Genomic DNA, 22,474 nt, shown 5'->3' on the forward strand with positions numbered 1-22,474 from the left:
TGTTCTAGGGTCGATTTCTTCGTTCAGACTCCCCAGAAAGACACAATGCAATGTTAAGTACAGTTTTGCCCCATCGAAGATGATATCTAACTAAGTACGGATGATCCCTTTGCCGTACACTAAGATACTGCATCCGTTCAGAAGAAGGAATCCTTACCCGTCCCACGTTTGTGGCTACCACTGAACCGTACTACACAGCTGTGATTCAATAGCGGCGCGCCGCTGCCTCGGGGTAGAGTCACAACTCATGCACTCAACTCAGCTGCCCCCATGTTGCACTAGAGCAACTTCCTCTTCCACTCCGCCAAGCCGGCCTGTAACGCTATCGACAGCGTGGGTCGACTAATGGGTACGTGTGTGGCGTTCAAGTATATTCGCAGCGGCCGTTGTGGGGGAACGTATGTGACTGATGAAAGTGGCATGCGTAAAAACTTGCCAAAACTTGCCATTGGCTGGCATACGATGGATGCTTCAATTGGCGTGGCATAACCCATAACCTGACATGCGACGACAAATCGTAGTTAACCGGCTGAGACGGGCCGTGAAAATATCAGAAGCAATTGGGCGCCTGTTCATTAGTCTCAAGCCCATAAGCCCCTGACCCCGAATGTCTTGGTAAACCGAAGCACATCTTAAGCCGAGTATTTGATCAAAAAAGTATCATAGACGGTTGACCTCAAGGAAAGAGCAACGGAAGCCATTCAACGGACATGGATCGCAAGGACCTCACATCTCACGACAAGGAGGAAAGAGGCCCCGGGTATTACTATGTACACCATGGCTCGCAAGCGGCGCGCCTCCTGATAACGCCTTAGACCGTTGGACCTAACGGGGGGCTACCCATCGGTCCAGTCAAATGACCAAGAAAAAGGAGAAAAAAAAAAAAAAAAAGGAAGAAGAAAGAGAACCTGTCCAAAGCTCTGATGCTCTAGACGGTTGCCTATGCCTATGATAATAACCCAACTCCGTCGCGGCTGTCGTTTGGATGAGCAGTGATCAAAACTCTAAGCGAGGTGTGAACAACACTCACAACCGCATGCATGACATACATATTCGTCCCGAAGTCTAATTTGAACCAAACATAGGCAAGCCAGCTTTTCTGGCCGAGCAAATGACGAAACCATGGGCGCAAAAGGAAACAGAAACCCAACGAGCTGGATCTAGTAGCGGTTGGCAAGCCCTGACCATCAGGTGCTGTTCACGAGCCCTTCGTAATAGCAGCGACCGGTGTGCCCGAGCAGTTTGCCGCATTTTCCTAACAATGCCGCCTTCTACAGGTAAATATCACCGGCTTCACCAGCAACCCAGCGTCTCCACGCTTCATCGTAAGCGCGCTCCAGGTCGGCTACCCATCGCCTGGTGTTGAAAAGGGCGCAAGTCCATTTGCTGTCCCACAGCAGCTTGCGTAATGTTGCTAGTCGACCGCTTCCCTCGCCATAACCTCCAGGGACAACCTGATACGAGAGGCCGTTGGCTAGTTTGATTGCGAACGCCTCGTATTCTTCCTCACTGCTGGCAATGAGGTCGTTCGCTGCCTCCAGTCCCGAAGGACTTCTCGGCAAAGCACCCTTCAGAATAGAGGCGGCCATCCGAGAACACATCTTGTAGGGATACCGAGGGAGGGTCAGGAGTGGAGAGCTGGACCATAAAACGTCCGCTGCCGTCGTGTGAGCATTACATTCCGGCGTGTCGAGAAACAAATCACAAACACGGGCCCGCGAAATATGTTGATTCTTGGGCGCCACGTCTGTAAAGATGATGCGGCTGGCGACCTCATCGCCGGCCCAAGCTTTTGCTGTTCTCCGTAGGTTGGTCTCGCCTAGTTCAGGAAACCGAAGCAACCAAAGAATCGCTTTGGGCACCTGGGAAAGGATCCGCAGCCACGTCCGAAAGGTAGTAGGATCAATCTTGAAGAAGCTGTCAGCCATGTCTCTCATCAGTCTTCAGAGTTTCCATCATTTAAGCTTACCTTATACAGCTGGTTGAAATTCCCTAAAATGATTGCATCGTCGGGCAAATTTGGGAACAACTCTTTGCGCATCTTCCATCTCCGGCGTTGCTCATCCTCCCATGAGACCTTGTGCTCGTCTGGATCACTCGACTGCGCATGGTCGCAGCAAAAGAAAGTATCTCTACAGAAGATAATGTTCTCTGAGTAAACCCAGTCACCTACTTCTTCTTCTGTGTTGTCTCTGAACACGTCATGGATGGTCAAGTTTCCACGCCAGGGGCGTAACGTGTCCAGGGGAATTGCAGTGGTGTCTGCGAGGAGATAATCGCACCACTCAGCGCCCAGTGTACCAGCGAAGCCCATGAAAGACATTTGAATTGGGGCTGGTCTTGCAGCGAATATCTCATTCCGAGCGCCCCTCGTGTATCCATTAAGATTCACAAGGATGTGAATCTCATCTCGGACTATTTGCTCCACGAGCCTGTCTGAAGACCAATTGCTCGCGTCCCTGAAGACTGGCGCTTCTCGTTCGATCTGTAAACGATGCACTGATTTGTCACTTGCTGTGGTAGCATAGCAAAATGCCTTTACCCGGTTCCTGTCATGGAAGCCGAAGACAGACTGCATTCTAAACATGATACATCAGTCAACCGTTGCGTTTCATAACCCGGTGATGTTGAGAGACTTACAAGTGCGCCAGAGGATGGTTGTTGAAGTCCGACGACACGTAACCAACATTAAGATGCGGCGAAGGAGGTCGAGGTGGCGGGTACACGGTGTTTGGCAGCCATGGTGATCGTAGTGTTGAGCATGAGATCCTGAAGGCATTGCGCTGTGATATCATGCGAATGTCTTTCGCTGTCAAGGGGCACGTAAAGGTATGGAAAGGTAGGACAGTAGGAGCCGAGGGCACGGTCAAGTTGGCTGGCAAGCGCGGTCGCTCATACTTGGAACCGTTGACTACACCTCGAACGTATTTGTCACAGTACCATCGTCGCATGGAAGCCCGCGTGGCTCGCTCCACCAGCCTCAACACCCGAGATCCTTCCCATGGGCTTTTTGTCCATGTTCGAAGTTTTCCCGCCAAATCAGGTGAGGTATCCTTCAAGTCGGGGTCGATCGATTGAAGCTGTACAGCGAGAGGAAGTATATCGCTTTCGCATAGCGCCCCTGAACCCCACGTCGATGCGTCCTCGAGCTGACGGGCCACAATGTCGATGACCTTCTTGGTAAGACCAGTAAATCGACCTTGTAGGCGTGCGTCCACCAACATGCCGTCATCGTCGACGTGCCAGCGGTCGAAGTCGCCTCCTTGAACGAGCGCGCCCCCTCGGCCTCTCCAGTCACAAACTGAATTGAGGGCGGTGGAGAGCCCACACACAGCTTCAGCAAACTCGGGATTGGAGTTAACAGCTCGCTTATAGTATGTAATAGCGTCGTTGACGCGTCCGCGGTCCTTCACGGCGTTTGCGAGGTTCGTCAAGGCGATATCGAAGTTGCCATCACACTGAACAGCTTGCTCGTACATCTGAATAGCCAGATCAAGCTGGCCAATGTCCTTCAGAAGGCTTCCGAGATTCGTATGCAGATGGACATGTTTCGGATCCAGTAGCAGGCCGTAGTTGTAGTAAGCGAGAGCCAGGGCTAGTCCACTGCCAGGGGGGATGCCGGGAATGTTGGGTTGCGTCGATAGAGTTCCAGGTGACATGGCTGCGGCAGGCTGCTGAACGCTCGCAAGAAGGATTCCGACGTTGTTGGCCGTCGAGGGGCTCTCTTGGAGAGATAAGGATAGATAGTAGAGCGCTAGAATGTCACCAACACCAGTAGGTTTCCGCATTAGTCCATTAGACGAAGTGCCGGATGACATGGCATCCTGAAAGATCTTGGCGAGGGAGAGGAGCGAGTTGCTTGTGGTTTGGACGGCTGCCCTTTTCGGACCACCGTCTGGCACAAATCGAAGCCCCGGAAGTTCGCCGTTTCCAGAGAATACCAATTTTGCAGTACATCTCGCCTTTTCAGGAGGTAGCAGCAATGGTCGTACAGGGGTCGCCGTTCCAGATACATTCCGTAGTCCACTACCGGGAGAAAGTACCTGCTGGATTTGCCGCACAAGTGTCTGAATTGAGGATGTGCGCCTTCCCGTGCTGATTAGGACTGCTTCTTCGAAGGCTTTGGATGCCCCCGGAATGTCCTTCATGCTATACAACATTGTCCCCTTGGCGTGGACAAGGGCGAGAATACGACCGTTCTCACTCCCTGGAATCGCGTATCCGCTTGAGCCAAAGCCGGGCTGCGGGAGATTCTCATCTAAGACAGCTGCAAGTGACGTAGCGGCAGCGGACCCGACAGACTCGGACTGGCTTGTTGGAAGCTGTAGAGCCTTCTGGACGAAACTGATGACTTCGACGGCGTCAAGGCTCTTCTTCTTGTAGAGAAGGCCGACCAGATGCTCAACTGCCTCCAAATACTGCGGTCTAGCTTTGATAGCCTTCAGCCAGTATTCCTCAGCCTCCTCCTGTCGATTCAGACAATAGAGTGTGGCCGCCAAGTTCGAGATCGCTTCCACGTGGCTACGATAAAGAAGTTAGCGAAACGGCGTTCACGCATATGTAGTCGGCCGTGATGATTTTGCAGGGAGTTGACTTACTCGGAGTCCAGGGAAATGATCCGATCAAACCATTCCATGGCCTCTTCAAAGTGTTCCAGGCCATAGTGAAGACATCCTCCGAGCAAGACGCCGTCAATCCATTTCCATCCGCTTTGCTCGCACAAGTGAGTGAGTATTTCTAACGAACTTTTCGCATTCGCAAGTGGCGAGTTTCGCCCGAACTGGCTGGGGAAAAGCTGACCAGGTGGGTTTGTGACGGGAAACATGTTCTCTCTCAAATCCGGCTGGTTGCCATCCCATATATTAGCACGTGAAGGGAGTTGTGTCTCGCTCCCAGATGGCTCGAGGAACAAGCCACTCGGGTTAGCTTTTATTTGTGCTTTGTGCGATGCGAGTATGTCTCTCTGGTAAAAAGAGATCGGGGCTGTTGTAGCTGCTGGTTGCTTCGGGGGTTTGGGGTACACAACCATCCTCGACATCGTGCTCAGCGCTGATCCGGGACGCAGTTGCTGCGTCTTGCGACCATGGTGAAGATATGTAAGCAAATCGACATAGCTCCGATGAGCTTGAGCGAGCGCCTTTTCCCTGAAGCCACATGGGGATGCTTCGGCCTCACTTTCCAGACCAATGACGCCGCCAACGTTGGACTCTAATGCCAAAGCTTCCAGATTGAACTGTGCGGGCTGAAGAAAGCCTGGTCCGTACGCGTTGCGCACATAAGCATGCGGCGGAGTGAAGTGGGCGGACGGACGAAGAAATGGGTTCGAGAGCTGACATAATCGGTAGTCATACGTGGATGGAGATGGCGTGTGGAAGGAAGGTGGGCCAACGTAGCTGGGTTGCTGAGGCGGAGGAAACCAAGGGTTCGCCGACTGGAGAAGCCCCGGGACAAAACTTGGAGTGGCATGGTCCGTAGGAAGGGCTGCAGGAAAGAAAGGGTTGGCATTGTACGCGGTCGACCGAGGACGCGATAGCGCAGCAGACCCAAGAATCTGGGACGTGTCGGGAGAATTAAACCTATATTGTAACGTGCCTGGGGTATGAGAACTCGCAGAACATACGCCTGGCAAAGACTGAGCCGACATGTCCAATCCCAGGGCCCATGATTGGTATGCGTTCACGCTCTCGGCAGCTGCGTCATGGATCACGGGCACGGAAACGCGAGGTTGTGTGCCCGGAATCAGTCTGCAGCGGAGGTTTGGATCCGTGACGGTGACTGGGCGAAGGTGATTTGCGGCGTAGGCAGTAGGCGCGGCTGGGAGTATCATCTGTTTCAGGGGCGGAGGACCCGAAGCTAGATGTACAGCAGAGCCATCGTAACCCGCATCGATTGTGCCATTCGGTGTCTTGCGTCGCAAATGATGTTCTGATCGATCGGGGAAATGTGACACTTCGGCCACATTTGCAACCCCACGTTGCCGATGAAGCTGCTGTTGATGTGAGGTGCGAATGGGGAAAGATCTCGGGATCTTGCCATCGGGAAACGGGACGTTCGGAGATTCGGCAGGCGGGCCGCTCAGAGGCTGATCAAAGGTATACGCTTGCTGATGAGGAAAGGGCAGGTGATTCTGTTGTACGTGCAGGTGATCCTGTTGCTGCTGGAACGTCGGAAGAGGGTCGAAATTCGGTGGCGGCTGCACCATGTGGTGCATCTGGACTAGAGGCAACATGAGAGAGACGATAGCTCAGGGGAGAATGCGGCCCAGGAGCAGGCACAGAGGCTATGCGATGCTAGTAATAGGATAGTAAGAGGTTGAGGCAAGGCGAAGAGGAAGCTGGAAGCCGCGATTCGGGAACCTATTGTCATTGCCCGCTGGTTAAAGCATGGCTGACGGGCCCGTTGACGGGCATGGCATCTGGGCTGCCTTGGCTGAATGAAGATGCCAACCAGACACCAGTGCCGTCAGCGACTCTGACCTGGGCCGAAGAAGAGGCCGTCGAGTCGGACTCGAAGCGCAGCGAAAGTGGCTGCGGTAGCGACTTGAGCAAGCTTCGTGGTTTGTGGGATATCGTGATGGCACCAGAAATACCAGATCGGTGCGGTCGATGTTCTAGATGGTTGAACTGGGCGTGGATGGAGGGTGGATTTGGAGGTCGGATCCGCAGAAACGAGGGACGGGCAGCGACGGCGGCGCCAGCGGTTGCGGTTGCGGTGGCGGCGGCGGCGGCGGCGGATGGTGGCGGAATGTCAAAATGACAAGCGGATGGTTGAGTGTAAAAGCAGAGTGAGGTGGAATAAAAAGTGAATGTGAAGTAGTTAGGCAGGGGACGAAGGCGCAAGGGCACTAGCGTCAAGTTCCAGCGCGGTGGTGGTGGTAGTGGTGGTGGTGTTGGTGTGTGTGGTTTTGCCTCTATTGTTGTTGTTGTCGTCGTCGGGTTGTACTACTGCCTGCTCTGCCTCTCTCTTAGGTGCTATGGAGGCCCGACACAACCAAGAAAAGCACACCGGATAAAGCAGTTGAGCCCAGGCCAACGCAGGTGGGATTTATTTGAGCAGTCACTCCTCCAGACCATCCATCCATCGAGGTGTTGTTCGTTCCGATGGGACTCGATTTGCCCAAGGCCTTGGCCAAGCAGCCAACCCAGTCAAGGACCCAGATACCCTAGTCACCTACGTGCTTATCTACTTGCAGCATACCCTGCCACTGATTGCACCATAACCTCACTGTGGGTGAGAGGGAGGGGTGCTGGGGATTTCGCATTGAAAGCTATGAAGACGTAGTAGGTCTTTAGGGAGACGAACATATCCATGTGATGTACAGTTGTTCAACGTCACTACTATTTTTGCTTCTTGTTTTTGAACGAAAAGGGTTTTCTAACTGGGTGACTAGATACGAGGAATGTTCGAGCATCTCAGAGTTCAGGGGACCGCAAAAAGTGTGCCGTGCCGCAGCCTTCGGGGTAGCCACTGGTGTGCGGCTTTAGTGAAGGCTCCCTGGTAAGCGCCTGCGTGGGCTCGATGAGACTCAGATGCCTGCTCATTTCCTTCCAGCAACCGACAGGCCTCCTCACCTCAGACGAACAGGACGGCCTGAGCAGACAAAATGGCACCCACGAGATCGCGTAGATTAGTCCGAAGAGCAAATGCCTCTGGACACATAACTCAGCATGCTCCGCGCGCAGCTCAGGACATGCCAACGTGCGTGCGAAGTCGAAGGATAGGGGCCATGTTCTTTTTAAACGCCGACCGTTGGGGTGACGAACCTGGATCCATGCATTAGTGCCAAACACCAAACACCATTCCTTCCCGCCGCCTGCGCTGCCTTGTCTCGCAGCCTGACAACCTGTCCTGGTCCTAGCCGTCCGGACAGTCTGTGTGTCGCGTTGCTTCCATGGTCTACAGCCATTCTAGACGTCTGACGGACGGTACAAACACAGGCGAAACCGAGCGCATTGCGCCGCTCATGCGACCGTCCCGTGACGTACTGCTTACGTTACACCGAACAGACATAGCCCTGGAGCAGTCCCGGGCGCAGGGCTGAGCCGTCGGACGCCCAGAAAATGGAAGAGTTATTAGAAGTACCAGGCGATCGAACATGGGCTTTAGGACCTTTGCACAGAAGCAGGGTCAGTAGGGCGTGATGGGCATGCCTATCAATCTCGAGGGTGCAATGGCTGATCGTCACCATTAGTACTCAATGTCACTTCAGAGTCATTAGCACAACGATAATCCAAGCATGTGAGCCGCGTTGGTGGACCTCGACTTCCATGGTGTAGTGGGATGTCGCGGTGAGTATTGGGATCTGCTTCCGAAAAAGCGTATCATCTTCCTTGAAACCAAAATTGAAATAGACCATGGGAGAGCGTGGAATATTTCAGAGTGTAGTCAAGGGTGTTGGGTGGGTGGCGGGTAGGCGCAAATTGGCCACGCCGCAGGCCCGCTGCGACGGATATTGGGAGACTCAACAACACATCATCTCGGGTGAAAATCGTCTGCGGCAAGCATCGGTTGGTCATTTGATCATTTTTTGGCAAATTTCTTTGATTGCCAGAGAGTGTCCCTTTTGGGTAGTCCCCTTAATGCAGAACCATTCCTAAACTCCAGAAGTCATGCGAGTAACCGTCAAGCTGTTGACCTCGTTTACTCCTCAGGGACTGCAAGACGTCGTCAGCGTGTTGAGCGGCCAGGCTGCGCTGCACCGGGCGGGCGGCGGAGTCGCGGTTCGTGGGGTGCACTTACTGTCGATCTCGCCAGACTGGATGGCATCGATAATGGCCTGAGGGGGCTTGCCGTCGACCTGGCATCCGACGCTGTATGCCGTACCCAGGATCTCCTTGACAGTGCCCGCCAGGTCCTTCGAGAAGGACTTGTAGCGCATGGTTCGCGCAATCTCGATGATCTCGTCGAGGGCGACGGACTTGCTGTGCTTGATGTTCTTCTCCTTCTTGCGGTCGCGGGGGGGCTCCTTGAGGGCGCGGATGATGAGGGAGGAGGCGGTAGGGACGACGGAGACGGCGGCTTGACGGTTTTGGATGGTGAGCTTCACCGTGACGCGGAGACCCTTCTGTAATTGAAGCTGTGAGCGCTGCTCTCTCCACGACCCTGTCCCGCGAGGAGGAGGGGGAGGGGGAGGGGGGTTTGTTCATACCCAGTCGCCAGTGGCCTTCGCAATGTCCTCACCGACCTTCTTGGGAGACAGACCGAGGGGACCAATCTTGGGGGCCAGGGCGGAGGAGGCGCCAACCTCACCTCCGGTGGCACGGAGGTGACTGCATTCGCAAACACGACGTTAGTGACAGATTCCCTTCGATTCGGATCGAGCAAGCAACGGCGGCGCGACGAACATGACCTTGACCTCATTGGGATCGAACTTGGGAGCTGCACGGCAATGTCATAATTAGTATTTCAACGTCCACAGACATGCTGAATCTTGGGTAGGCTTACGCATCTTGACTGCTCTCGGATCTGGGTCTGGTGGGAAAGTTGGTGATCGAAGGAAGATTGAGACGCTTTGAGAGGGTCAAGGAAATTTTGCAGATGTGTGCGCCGTCTCCGCAGCCCTAGATGGCAGTCCAGAGCACAGCCACATCAACTGTGGCTGCCATCCTAGTAACAAGAAAATTTGGCGAGAACTTTTTGAGTCTTAGCCAATTGCAAGGGAGCATTTTGCTGCCGTCACGTGATTCTCTACCAATTAGGTCCCCTCATGCTGATCTTTTTTTTTTTCTTTTTTTTCTGACCTTCTTCTTTCTGCGCGGTTTAGGCTCATTTCAGCAGTCGCTTAAACACTTCTGCCACTAGCCACCAGCCACAAGTGCGGTCATTGAAGTGTGCCTTCTTCGAAGCTGGAGGAGGCGGGGCAGTCTTCTTCAGTGCTCGTCCGCATCGGTATCCTGGATAGCTCTTATAGCACTCTAGGTTCTAGTTCAATTTGCCTTTGGCTTTTCCTGATCACCATGCTGCAATCAGACAAGAGTCACTTATATGGGTTCTCCTAAACTTGTGGTATTGCGTCTACTAGAAGATCATCCCGCAAACTTTGTTGACAGCCGTCTGCTGGCATGGGCATCATGCATGATTCATGATGGGTAGTATATCCCGCCTATGAAAACCGCTCTGGCCAAAACATGCCAATCTAGACCTGCTGTCAAACTGGTATCGTTGTCCACGACGCGCTTCCGCCGCTTCCCATCAACTTCGACAATACTGGCGGCGCGCTCACCTGCGTCTATTGCACATGCGGCACCCTCAGTTTGTGCCGCTCACAGCCAACCTGCAAGAACATAAACGTTAGTTACCAGTTCGCCGACCAAGCCATCCACAACAAGACTTACTTCATCAAGTGATCCATGAAGGTTTGGAGAGATACGTCGTCGGTGAAAATGGTTTGCGCGTTCTGCGCCCCAACGCCGCCATAGGCACCAGTCGTGTGGGTTGTCGAGGGGTTCAATTTTGAGAGCAGGAATCTATGGCCCGTCAGTTGCAATTCGCAAGAACCCCCGCAGCAGTGACCAACCTTGCTTGCGAACCGCCTTGGTTGCAGACGATAAATCTTGGTAATGGGAATCTGTCGGTGATGAGGTCCTGTACCTAGTCAGCCTAGCGACAACAGAAGGACTCTCAGCAAAGAGACATACCCTTGCGTCTTCCTTGGGCTGTTCAAGCAACGCAGCAAAATTCTCATAGCCCTCTTGTTCTTGATAGCCCGCCTTCATCCACTCCGCAATTGTCTCACCGTGGAAGATGAGGATGTGAAAGAAGGTATCTAGCAGGAGAATATGAGTGGGTTGGATGGAGGAGCTGTCGAGGAGAACCGGCGATGCCTCCGCCTGGTCAAAAGTATAAGAGTCCAGCGTGGGCTGGATCATAATGAGCGAGTTGCTCACATCCTCATGGTTGAGAACATGTCGGTAGAATGCCGTTTCGTCGGGCGAGTTGTTGAACACCTGGAGGAACTGACTTCTTCTCAGGTGAAACATGAATTGCGGGTATAGAGTAAAGTTCTTCTCCAAGCGGAATGAAGAAGGATCATCTTTGCGATAGTCTGCAAAACGGGAGCAGAGTCTGATGAGCATCCTGTCAACCCATCGCAGAACATCAGGCCCGTCGTCAACTTCTGCCTTGAATACGGCGATCCGGGCCATGAGAACAGCCGCGGCTTCCTGGTCGAACGACTGAGCGATTGCTGGATCTCCTGCTGGCCCGCTAAGGTTCCTCGCAATCGTCGTCACTCTTAGGTGGAACTGGCCCGACGAATGCTGATAGTATGTGAGAAATTGCATCATACCCTTTTGCGGCGTTTGTTGATGCTGTGCTGGACCCCCTTGGCCGGCTATTTCGAAGTAGACGCCATAGCTAGAGCCAGGATCAATACCACACATCTTCCATGAGCATGTGTTGCCGATGCCACATTCAGTCTCGCCCACCGAAGTAGACTTCTTGTTGAGCGAGATGGCATGTCCGATCAATCCCGTGACCTTCAATTCCTTGGTTGTCAACACTTCAAGCGTCGCGTTGAAGCCCATGAGCAAATTATCGTCGCCATCCTTTTCGAACATGCGAATGAACGACTGCTTGAACATTGAGCTTGTGAAGCTGTCAGTTAAAACCATGCTGCCGCCAGTCTGCTGGCAAACTGACGTGATACATTAGCACACACTGCGTTGTAATAAACATCAACGAATGACTCGAGACTTACGACCCTTCATCTCAAGCAGGCCGACTTGATCCAAGCAGCCGGCAAATATGTCGATGACGTGCCCATTGTGAGCTGTTCTCTTAGCCATATTGTCGTAAAACTTTAATGCCTTTTTGTAGTACTTGATGTTATCTCGATCGATGTCGTGGTGTGACCGCATGGGTTCACGTAGCTCGGGGCCGACGACCATACCAGGCCCTTCCGTGGCGGGGCCACCGGCAAAAAGCATGATGCGACCGCCAGCATGTTGGAAGGAGGATTCAAGAAGGCCGACTGCCACGCTCAGAGCAACACCGGTGCATCGTAGATTTCTGCGATCGTTCGCAACAGGCCAGGGGTCCTTCTGAAGCTGCTCCAGAGCCTTTGTCAATTGGAATTCGGCCTGCTGGACGGGTAGCAGAAACCGCGATGCGGGACCTGCCGGCATAGGTCGTCCGGGCTGTTGAGGCATGCCAGGGCGCATAGCCGGAGACAGAAGACCAAGCATTTCTTGCACCTGCTTAGCGTTGTAGTCCTTGCTGCCGCGGAAGACGTAAGATTTAGCACATTCGGTGTAACCAATCTCGTGGACCTGAGCCATAGTGCCGTAGGTGATCAAGCCAACGAGAGCATTTTCAGGTAGAAGACTCAAGCTCATGACCAAGGATTCCTTCAAAGCAGCAAGACTGTCCTCCTCTTGGCATGTGTCTACAACCATCAGAAAGATGGGAGGGCTGGGAGCAGGGCGGGACAGTCGATACTCAATCGTCGTGTTAGAGGGGTGCAGCTCGGGGGGAATGGCGTTCGCGGTGATGTCCTTGTAATGCGGTGGCAGGGGGTTTCGCGAGAGGCAGAAAGGGCATATCCAGAGACGTGCGCGAACATCTACTGAGCTGCAAGATAACGGGAGAAGGTCAGCCAAGAGGTCGGGTTGAAGGCGATGGCAGCCTACCAGAAGGGATTGAGAACCGAGCGGCATGGCTGCTTGCAGGTAACAGGCTCGAATTGGAGGAGAGGGGTGTCGGGCTTCTCCTTGAGAGGTGTGTAGAGGGCTCCGATGGGCACAACGAGGCGTGATGCTTCCTATAGGTGATGGTCAGTTGACGCAAGCTTGACGACTTGGTGACTGGACTGACCATTCGCGAGCTGGGGAAGACATTCCAGCTAAGACGGACGCCGTCACGGTCCTCGACCTCACTCCATTGCTCCTTGAGAGCCTCGTAATCCATCCTTGCTTGACAGCTGTTGCGATGAAGTTGAGTGTTGCTGGTTGCGTGGCAAGAAAGTTGTGTTGTTAAAGTTGGAAACAAGCTTGCAGAACAAGATTCGCTTCAAAGGCAGAGCTTTTTCCTAAAAGATGCGGCGAAGTGGTGACTAGCGCGAGATGTGTTCTCACAGGTTTGGACACGAAAGCTGATGGCTTCTAGAGGCCACGTTCTGCGGTGCTAGACATGGAATGAGGCTTGAAAATGTGGCTTGACGGATCTGAGCCTAACAATGTGGGGCACATTTGTTGTGTCCGCACCTGGCTGAGGTACCTGTCTGAGTTAAGGTTCTTATCGACGCACGCACCCCAATCACTTTCACCTTCCATGCCACTTACCTAGGCACCTTACCTACCTTACCTTACCTTATCTATCTACCTAAGGTGCCTAGGGACCTAGGACCTCAGCGGGTACACCAGGTGCCGACCTAGGTACCTACCTAGTAGGTTTGTGGGTACGCGCTGAATAACACTAGCAGCCTCACCGAGTCACCGAAACCTCCCGTCACATTGTGTCACGTGTCGCGTCTTCACTTCCCAACCAGGGCCTTCTCAACCTTAGCTTCGTCGTTGAGGCTTCTTGCTCACTGATTACCTACAACGCTGCTTACTGTCAGCATGGCTTCAAGTGCTCCCATTACCACGTGCGTGTCATTGCACTTCGACACGTCGGGTCATTGGCTGACTTGTGCTACAGAGTCTATGTGCGAAATCTCGAGGAACGCGCCAAAATCGACCAGCTGAAAGATGCTCTGCTCCAGATCTTCTCTGAGTATGGCAACATCCTCGACATCGTAGCCAAATCGAATCTGAGAGCCAAAGGACAGGCTTTCGTGGTGTTTGATAGCCCAGAGTCTGCGCAAAAAGCTATCGACGATGTCCAGGGATTTGAACTCTTCGATAAACCTATGCAGCTTGCGCTGGCACGAACGAGGAGCGACGCGACAGTCAAGACCACCGGCAATGAGGAAGAGTTTGAGTTGCATAAGCGTCGTCGCTTGGCTGAGAAAGGTATTTTGTCTCGTCTCTGTCTTTCGCTCGGTTTATACCTCTCGGACCACCCAACTGATGACTGCGATTTTAGACAAAAAGAGGGCCTTCGAGGCCGCCGAGGAGCAGAAGCGACTGAAGAGATCAGGGCCGGCCGGCAGCGTACCAGATATGACAGGCCGACCTGCCAAAGCTGCCCGTGGCACTGGCCTCAAGTCCACCAACCCTTCTGCTACGGCCGTCGTGCCAGACGAGTACCTTCCGCCCAACAAGATTCTCTTCGTTCAGAACCTCCCTGATGACTACGATATTGAGGCTGTCACCAGCATATTCGGACGTTTCGAGGGCTTTCGGGAGGTCCGTCTGGTGCCTGGCCGTCGTGGCATAGCCTTCGTAGAGTACGACGGCGAACAGGGTGCCATTACGGCGAAGGAGAACACGGCCGGCATGGTACTGGGAGACTCGCACACAATCAAGGTCACGTATCAGCGACAGTAGTTCATACGGTCATGTTTACGTATTCTCAAGTGGCAGTGGGTATTTCGGCTTAGGGCGAAAGGGACTTATTTATCAGGGACGGCCAAATTGGCTAGCTACCTAGGCTATAATACAATCGTCGTGGCCCATCGGCATGGAGATGCTTGATGTTTAAAAGATGACATCATTGTCATCGTCAGCGGCGAGGAGGTCGGTAGGTCCTGACCTGTTATCAGCCTCCTGGTGTGCCATGGCTGCCTTCTTCGCCTTGATCTCTGCGTCTGCGGCTGCCGTGTCTCGTTGTTTCTTGTTCGCCACCTACTCTACCGTCAGTTGATGTCGATCAAGAACGTCTTATACCGAAGCGCACCTTTTTCAATCTGTAGAACTCCTCTCTGTCCAGCTCGTCCAGTTCTGAGTTGATATCTATGTCATAATTAGCTTGCCGATGGCCACCACCAACTTAGTCCGGCAGATCGTACACTTGATGGTGTTCTCTGTTCTAGGGATAATGACGTGCTCGCTGATATGGTTAGCAACGGCTATCGAATGCACGAGATAGCTGTGCGCCGCTTACATGGCATTGACTGTCTAGCGTCAGTACACGAGAAGGCACGAAATCGACCTAGATGACTTACCGCGTCTGTTGACAACCTTGATCACCTCGTCCAGAATCACAAATGCGGTCTTCGGGCGTCAGCTAAGTTGCTAAGCACACAAGAGGATGTTCCGAGGTTGCGCACCTGCAGACTAGCGAGCTCAACTAAGGCCTCTACGGCGCGAGCATACGTCTCACGGCAACGTTGAACTTGCTGGCCGCCCTTTCCAAGGCCCGTCAGGCCAAAATCATTATTACCTTCAGTGACATAGCTCTCGAAAGCTGGAAGCAGGACACCAGACACGTTCTCCTGCTTGGTGCGTAGACGGAACCTAGCAGATCTCGCCGATTCCTGAATCTGGTAGCCAATGTCACCCCCAACAGCATATGTGACTTCGGCTAAAGAAAAGGATGCAATCTGCATGACGCGACCCATCTTTCGCTTGGCCTCGTCGATGCGTCTTGTAATCTCTTAGGGTGTTGTTAGCCGGCGCAACTGAGAAAAGGGGTGAAGCGGCGAACCTCGGAATCGCCTACGATGCAGAGAATGTCAGCAATCAGTCCACGTGATAAGAAGTCATTCCGAGATATCAAAGAGGCATACTTCGTCAGAGCCTCGCTCTTCCTCTTCAGTAGACTGTGACCCGTCTCAGCACCCTTGAGTTTGGCCTTCATGATTCCCAAAGACTGGCGCGTGGGAAATACGGCCTCTCGATCCTGCACAAAAACAAACTCTCTGTCAGCCACGCAATCCGAAGAATGTACCTTTTCAGTACGGGAGTCTTTCACATACAGGAGCGCCCGACATGATGGTTGGAGCTGCGAGAAAGGAGAGCTTCGGTTGACCAGAGCGACGTAGATAAGAATGCAACGACCGTAGGACAAGGCGGCTAACAAGCGGCGTGCGACGAGAATGCAAAGAAGGGAAGACTGAGGAGGTGAATGGTAAACGCCCCGGCAAGAAAATGCGCGTCGAGTTCGGTTGTCGTTGCAGGTTGACGATTGGAAGTTCGTTGCGTCAATCCAGTGCTTCAATTGCCGTAGTTGCTCCAGCAGCTACCAACCTAAAGGTATCCTGTCTTGGATAAGGTACCTAGGTAAGGTACCTAAGGATGCCCGGGCCCCATTAGGTGCCTACCTAAGGTACCTTACGTAGGTAGGCATCTAGGTCAGGTACCTACCCAAGATAGATACCTAAAGTATAGAACGCAATATTAGGTACCTAGCCAGCTGGTAGGTGGGTTCAGGCAGGCAGGTGCCAGTTGCCTGCGAAGGTAGCTACCTATCTATCTCAAAGGGACCTACCTACCTTAGGCCGCAGCGAGCTGTGGAGCTCTTTGGCCTCGAGTTGTACCATCAATGGTAGTGTAGGCGCTAGGATCTTACGCATCAGTACTATGGATATCTCGGTTTGAGGTACCTCGGGCACCTGGGCACCTGGAGATGATGCAGATACCTCCATCTAGGTAGATGGAGGTGCTCCGTCCTCAATTGCGATAATTAGTGGGCCTGACGTCTGCGACAACACTACACTACCTTAAGGTGCAGTGAGCATGGTAGTGCGGCGCGCGCTGACTAACTACAGAGAAGTGGGTCTGGTTTCTCCAGTGTCAGTGCTTGTTGATGTCGCGAAGGACTCTTCATTATCGTTTCCTCGTCGTCAATGTTACGATACCCAATCTATTACCCGGCAGCTGGCGCCGCGATGATCCCCGAGACCTCGTCCGCATAATGGCCTCTGTCTGAATCGCATCGAAAACCCACTCGTCAATCGCTTCTTCGTTCTGCAGACGCATATGTCCCGTTTCTCCCTCCTGCTTCCCCAGCCCTCTATTGCACACGACTACTGGGCAAGCGAACAGCATCAAGATGCCGGCACATCTGCTGCCTGACGGCTCCCAAAGATGCGCAGACCTACACTTGGTTGTACGTGTAGAGTTTCGTCTTCGAGACTCCCCCGCCCCTATACTCAAATGCTAACGCCTGCTTAGAGTGACGAGGATTCTGTCTACGAACAGGATGTTCTGCGAAATCCCGGCAGCACGAAGCCATGGCTGGCCTACATACAATTCAAGACACAACATGGGACGCTTCGCGAGCGCGCCTTCGTGCTTGAGAGAGCTTGTCTTCAACTCCCTCGATCGTACAAGCTGTGGAAGATGGTATGCGCGCGTGCGCCTGAGGTTTCAACTTCCCTATCATGCTGACAAAGTCACGACAGCACCTCACCTTCCGCGTCAAACACGTCTCGAAACTGAACCCTGCAATATTCGCTGCAGAGTATCGAAAAGTAAACACGCTTTTCGAACGGGGGCTGATTCTTCTCAACAAGATGCCTCGAATATGGGAGCTTTACCTCAAGTTCTTGCTTCAGCAACCGCTGGTGACCACTACAAGAAGAACGTTTGATCGAGCTCTCCGCGCTTTGCCAATTACTCAGCACAATCGAATCTGGGCTCTATACAAGCCCTTCGCGAATTCAGCTGCGGGGATCAGTGCTGTCAAAGTTTGGCGTCGTTACATGCAGATCCATCCCGAAGACGCCGAAGACTTTATTGAGCTTCTTACACAGGTTGGCCTCTACACTGAGGCCGTGAAGAAGTACATTGATGTTCTCAATAACCTGCGCTTCACAAGCAAGCGTGGCAAGGGGCATTATGAGCTGTGGAGCGAGATGGTGGACATGATCGTGGAGCACGCGGCCGAAATAGAGACCGGGCACGAAACAGGTATTGATGTGGAAAGAATCATCAGAAGTGGTATCGTTCGATTTGCCGACCAACGAGGCAAGCTCTGGTGCGGGCTGGCAACGTATTGGATTCGACGAGGTAGCTTCGAACGTGCTCGAGACGTCTTTGAAGAGGCTGTCACGACTGTTATGACGGTCAGAGACTTCACGCTTGTCTTTGACTCGTATGCCGAGTTTGAAGAGTCAATTATCGGGGCACTCATGGAAGTTGCTTCTGATCGTGCAGACAAGGGCATCGTGGACGAAGAGGCGGACTTCGAGCTCGACATACGCATGATGCGGTTTGAGCAGCTCATGGATCGGAGACCATTTCTCCTGAACGACGTCGTTCTGCGACAAAACCCCAATAACGTTGCCGAGTGGGAGAAGAGGGTCGCACTCTGGGGTGAAAATCAGGTAGAAGCTGTGCAAACCTACACTGCCGCCATCGCGACGATACAGCCGAAGAAGGCCGTTGGGCCCTTCCATCAACTCTGGGCCAACTACGCGAAATTCTATGAGCGGGGTGGCGACATTCGCAACGCGCGCATTATCATTGAGAAGGCCGTCAAGGTACCGTTCAAGTCCGTAGCAGAACTTGCAGACATGTGGATTGAATGGGCCGAAATGGAGCTGCGGAATGAGAACTTTGACGATGCCGTCCGGATCATGGCGAAGGCAGTTCAGGCGCCAAAAAGATCGACAGTCGACTATTTTGACGAGACCTTATCGCCGCAACAACGCGTGCACAAAAGTTGGAAGCTCTGGAGTTTCTACGTGGACCTCGTGGAAAGCGTTAGTTCTCTGGAAGACACCCGCAAGGTGTATGAGCGGATATTCGAGTTGCGGATCGCGACGCCACAGACTGTGGTTAACTACGCCAACTTGCTCGAGGAGAATCAATACTACGAAGAGTCATTCAAGATTTACGAACGTGGCCTGGACCTCTTCAGCTATCCTGTGGCATTCGAGCTGTGGAATCTTTACCTTACGAAGGCCGTTGATCGTAAGATTGGCATCGAACGTCTCCGCGACCTGTTCGAACAGGCGATCGAAGACTGCCCGCCCAAGTTTGCGAAGGTAATTTACCTTATGTACGGCAACTTGGAAGAGGAAAGAGGTCTTGCTCGACACGCCATGCGTATCTACGAACGCGCCACCCGCGCGGTAGCCGATGAGGACCGGGCAGACATGTTCAACTTCTATATTACCAAGTCGGCGTCCAATTTTGGACTGCCGTCAACAAGACCCATTTACGAAAAGGCCATCTCTACTCTGCCTGATAACGAAGCACGGGATATGTGTCTCAAGTTTGCCGACATGGAGAAGCGCCTTGGCGAAATTGATCGGGCGCGGGCTATTTATGGCCACGCTTCACAGTTTTGCGACCCACGTACCAGTCCAGACTTTTGGGCCAAATGGGAAGCGTTTGAAGTGCAACATGGCAACGAGGATACGTTCAAAGAGATGCTTCGGATCAAGCGGAGTGTGCAGGCGCAGTACAACACCGACGTCAACTTCATCGCATCGCAAGCGCTTGCTCGTAGCCAGCGACAGCCGGACGTCGACTCGGCAGACCCAGAAGTGACGGATGCCATGGCCGCACTCGAGAGACAGGCGAGAGCACCAGCCGGTTTCGTGGCAGCAAGCGACACCCAAAAAGTCGGCGCAACAGACACCACACTTGTTGCTGCCAACCCAGACGCAATTGATATTGACGACATTGACGAATAACACATCAATTTCTTGCCCTTTTGTAGTTGGGCAATACACTGGCGATGGTTGGCTACGTGTAGCAATTTTTATACAGGCAGACTCAGAACAGGCACACCCAAAACATTATCTCTGATCCGGTGTCGCCAATTCAATTCTTTCCTTGTCGATTCGTACACAGCGTGATAAATTCTGATGTGCAGACTTTAGTGTAAGACGTTTACTTCCCAAGGGTGTCGAAGGCAAATTATTTAGCAGGGGTCTTGCCGTAGCCCTTCTCGGTGTGCTTCTCATGGAAGCCTGTCGCATAATTCCTGTCGACATGGCCATCGCGAGAGCCGGGGGTGGCATAAATGGAGCCTTTGCGCTTTTGAAAGCGACTCGGCGGCACCTTCGAAGCGTCTGATCCAGGTTACCGGTGAGTACTGCGGATCGTCTCGGGACGCGGCTTCGCACACTTACCCCATTCATCAGTGCTGGCCCTTCGATCTACAGGCGACGAAGAGAGGGCCGGTGCGGCTTCTCCGTTGAGAGCGACCGGCGACGTTTGAGTCTCGATGGGGATGGCATCGGTGCGGCTTTGATCGTCTATACCGATACGAATCAGCACGTGCTATAGGTAAACGAGCCGGCATCGTGTGGAGAGCTTACTAGACATTGTAAGATGGGCACGGAACGTTGCAGTGCTCGACTTTGGAACCGGTGGCAGATACGGACAAACGGCAAAAGCGTCTGAGTTGATTTGAGTGACTGCTAGGACTGTATTCTAGGTGTTTGTTATGCGGGGTTTAGAATAATGGAGGTTGAGTAGGTAGGGATGGTTGTTGCATACGTCAGACGGTGCAATGAGTAGATTAGCTTGGAGGTAAGTTGGGCAAACTGGCGGGAATGAGGGGGTGGCCGTGTTTATGAAGGAGACGGGGTAGTACGTTGAAGCATCTTCCCATACGCACCAGCAGACTCCCACTGCTCGAAGAACGAAGGTGAGGTAGGGTTGCTTGGTGAGTCTAATACCACTGGACAAGAGAAGGACCTACGAGCTGGTCTGGCCTACTATGCCAACGTGAGGTCAGCGACACTAAGTGCTTGTACCGGAAAGTATGGCGTGCGGAGTATTGGGGAAGGTATCTGCCAATAACCTCCCACACGAATGGGCGAAGCATGGATTGTCCTCTCATCGACGTGTGCAATTGGATCGAGTTCTCTTAGGCCAGCCAGCTTCCGTGGACAAGCCCACATACTAGGGGGCAATCCCTTTCTGAGGGTATCTATATGAGCGACTACGAGACGGAGGGGCAAAAAGCGATGCACACATGAGGGATCTAAGTCGACTTCACTGTCTCTGCAAGACATCTGCTCCTTTGGAGAAACGCTCATCGTCTCTTGGCACTTTAGCTTGTCGACATGCTATGCCGGATTCCGTAAGAGGGCGCTGTCGCATGCCTCTCTTATTGGCGGTGGACTTCGGGCTTGGTGTGTATGTGCATGCTGGGAGGCCCTTCCCTGCACATAATCAAACTTTCGCGGGGAAGGTGACGAGGATCTGCGGCTGCCATTGACGTCACGCGTCATCCGTTCGACTGGAAAAAATACTCGCCTCAAGTTACTCGGCCCCTTATACCAGTCTGCGGCCGCACCACTCTATGCTTCCAGGGTCGTTTATAGTCAAGATGAACTCATCATGAGGGTGTCATTCACAAGGTCGCTTGAGATGAACAGGGGGGCCAAACGGGCAGAATCATTGCGGTAAACTGCAGCCACGTTACCGGTCACCCTGGATCGTCAAGCCAGTCAAGATGCATCATGGACTTTCAAGTATGAGCACAGCAGTCAGAGAATGGAATTGTGTACTGTCGACGACTAGACGCAGTCAAGCCACCTCCAAACACGGTTTGATAGGCATCAACATCACTATCAGATCAGCACCTTCGCCATCGCCAATCCTTCCCGCCTCCGCGTCTTTCCTTGCACTAAGCCCCGCGACAACCTCATATTCCATCCGAGAAAAACCGCTTTAAATCTCCTCACCGTCGGCGCGAAGCTCGGCCAAGTAGGCAGGATCATCCTCGGGGGCAGCAGCAGCCAACTGAGCGCGCTTGACCATCTTGGCAAGAAGATCCTCACTTCTCTTCATGGCAAGCATCAGGTTGCGGCGAGCGGCGGCCGGTGTAGTAGTGCCAGCCATCTGAACGGGAACCACACCACCGAAGGGCCCAGCACGTGCGGCATTCTGGCAGCGTACCAGGCAGACATTAGACTGGCCGGCGACAGTGCCGGTACAGGTCTGATCAGCCGGGATAGCAGCCTTAAGTGGGAAGTCGGTCATGGCACCGTCACGGTTGCGGGAGTTCTGGCCAGGCGGGGTAGTGACAACGTTGATATTAGTCCACTGTGCACCGGTGGCATCGGCGTTGATCATGCAGTCGTAGGGGCCTGGGCACTTGTCAATCGACTGTCAAGCAACCGAGTTATAGATTTCTACTGCTTACCACCGCCATCACCGTTGACCTGGTGAAGAGTCATGTCAATGGAGCCGCCAGCGCTGACCTGGGGAAGCATCTGGCCGGTCTCAGCCATGATAGCCTTGGTGCCCGTCTCGAGGTTATTGGTGCCTCCACCGACAGTCTCACCGAAGGTATCGGCGGCGTCGCCCTTGAAGCGGGTGCTGTCCTGCTGGAAGGGGTTGCGGCGGGTACCATCACGGGGAGTACTGGAGTCGATGCCGATAGCCATACCCTGACCACCAGCATCGCCAGTGGCACCGACGATTGCGGCGTGTCCGGCAACAAGGTCGGCGGTAGCCAGAAGGCCGACAGCCAAGATGCTCTTCATGTAAGACATGTTGCTTGTGATAGAGAAGGTAAGTCCTGACCGGCAGGGGGAAATTATACAATACAAGAAAGATTGAAAGGAGAGAAGGACACCTGGAAAAAGACTGCTGATTGCTTGATGAAGACAGGAATGGTATACGGGAACTGGAGCGGGACGTTGTCTCATCTTTATAGGAAGATTCCGTCGCAGGGTCAA

The 22,474-nt window shown here is 53.2% G+C and overlaps 8 protein-coding genes across 8 annotated transcripts; 2 read left to right on the plus strand and 6 right to left on the minus strand.

Annotated features, from left to right (window-relative positions):
* Window positions 1–1,271: 1,271 nt before the first annotated feature.
* Window positions 1,272–4,636, minus strand: SEC (putative UDP-N-acetylglucosamine--peptide N-acetylglucosaminyltransferase SEC; the record flags this gene model as incomplete). Its single annotated transcript, XM_036640026.1, has 4 exons — window positions 1,272–1,907; window positions 1,970–2,579; window positions 2,641–4,521; window positions 4,599–4,636. 4 exons carry the CDS (start codon window positions 4,634–4,636, stop codon window positions 1,272–1,274), a joined length of 3,165 nt encoding a protein of 1,054 aa, XP_036494177.1.
* Window positions 4,637–8,640: 4,004 nt separating this feature from the next.
* Window positions 8,641–9,448, minus strand: rpl-12 (60S ribosomal protein L12; the record flags this gene model as incomplete). The annotated part of the gene is made up of 5 exons (XM_036640027.1): window positions 8,641–8,654; window positions 8,740–9,064; window positions 9,149–9,269; window positions 9,345–9,378; window positions 9,445–9,448. The coding sequence occupies 5 exons, from the start codon at window positions 9,446–9,448 to the stop codon at window positions 8,641–8,643; spliced, it is 498 nt and encodes a 165-aa protein (XP_036494180.1).
* An 800-nt stretch (window positions 9,449–10,248) lies between these two features.
* On the minus strand, window positions 10,249–12,906 carry sec23-1 (Protein transport protein sec23; the record flags this gene model as incomplete). Its single annotated transcript, XM_036640028.1, has 7 exons — window positions 10,249–10,273; window positions 10,335–10,466; window positions 10,517–10,584; window positions 10,638–11,635; window positions 11,699–12,570; window positions 12,630–12,760; window positions 12,814–12,906. 7 exons carry the CDS (start codon window positions 12,904–12,906, stop codon window positions 10,249–10,251), a joined length of 2,319 nt encoding a protein of 772 aa, XP_036494181.1.
* A 653-nt stretch (window positions 12,907–13,559) lies between these two features.
* Window positions 13,560–14,429, plus strand: usp102 (U1 small nuclear ribonucleoprotein usp102; the record flags this gene model as incomplete). Its single annotated transcript, XM_036640029.1, has 3 exons — window positions 13,560–13,585; window positions 13,639–13,952; window positions 14,026–14,429. The coding sequence occupies 3 exons, from the start codon at window positions 13,560–13,562 to the stop codon at window positions 14,427–14,429; spliced, it is 744 nt and encodes a 247-aa protein (XP_036494459.1).
* Window positions 14,430–14,579: 150 nt separating this feature from the next.
* vma-8 (V-type proton ATPase subunit D) lies at window positions 14,580–15,814 on the minus strand (the record flags this gene model as incomplete). The annotated part of the gene is made up of 9 exons (XM_036640030.1): window positions 14,580–14,726; window positions 14,779–14,834; window positions 14,891–14,931; window positions 14,986–14,995; window positions 15,047–15,095; window positions 15,152–15,477; window positions 15,529–15,539; window positions 15,611–15,723; window positions 15,800–15,814. The coding sequence occupies 9 exons, from the start codon at window positions 15,812–15,814 to the stop codon at window positions 14,580–14,582; spliced, it is 768 nt and encodes a 255-aa protein (XP_036494458.1).
* A 1,061-nt stretch (window positions 15,815–16,875) lies between these two features.
* On the plus strand, window positions 16,876–19,468 carry SYF1 (Pre-mRNA-splicing factor SYF1; the record flags this gene model as incomplete). Its single annotated transcript, XM_036640031.1, has 3 exons — window positions 16,876–16,932; window positions 16,998–17,168; window positions 17,228–19,468. The coding sequence occupies 3 exons, from the start codon at window positions 16,876–16,878 to the stop codon at window positions 19,466–19,468; spliced, it is 2,469 nt and encodes an 822-aa protein (XP_036494457.1).
* A 226-nt stretch (window positions 19,469–19,694) lies between these two features.
* CGCS363_v008183 (uncharacterized protein) lies at window positions 19,695–20,105 on the minus strand (the record flags this gene model as incomplete). Its single annotated transcript, XM_036640032.1, has 3 exons — window positions 19,695–19,849; window positions 19,910–20,035; window positions 20,099–20,105. The coding sequence occupies 3 exons, from the start codon at window positions 20,103–20,105 to the stop codon at window positions 19,695–19,697; spliced, it is 288 nt and encodes a 95-aa protein (XP_036494456.1).
* A 1,356-nt stretch (window positions 20,106–21,461) lies between these two features.
* CGCS363_v008184 (uncharacterized protein) lies at window positions 21,462–22,288 on the minus strand (the record flags this gene model as incomplete). The annotated part of the gene is made up of 2 exons (XM_036640033.1): window positions 21,462–21,880; window positions 21,937–22,288. 2 exons carry the CDS (start codon window positions 22,286–22,288, stop codon window positions 21,462–21,464), a joined length of 771 nt encoding a protein of 256 aa, XP_036494455.1.
* Window positions 22,289–22,474: the final 186 nt, after the last annotated feature.

Source organism: Colletotrichum siamense (assembly GCF_013390195.1).
Source record: "Colletotrichum siamense strain Cg363 chromosome Unknown KSG_Cg363_contig05, whole genome shotgun sequence".
Classification (NCBI taxonomy): domain Eukaryota; kingdom Fungi; phylum Ascomycota; class Sordariomycetes; order Glomerellales; family Glomerellaceae; genus Colletotrichum; species Colletotrichum siamense.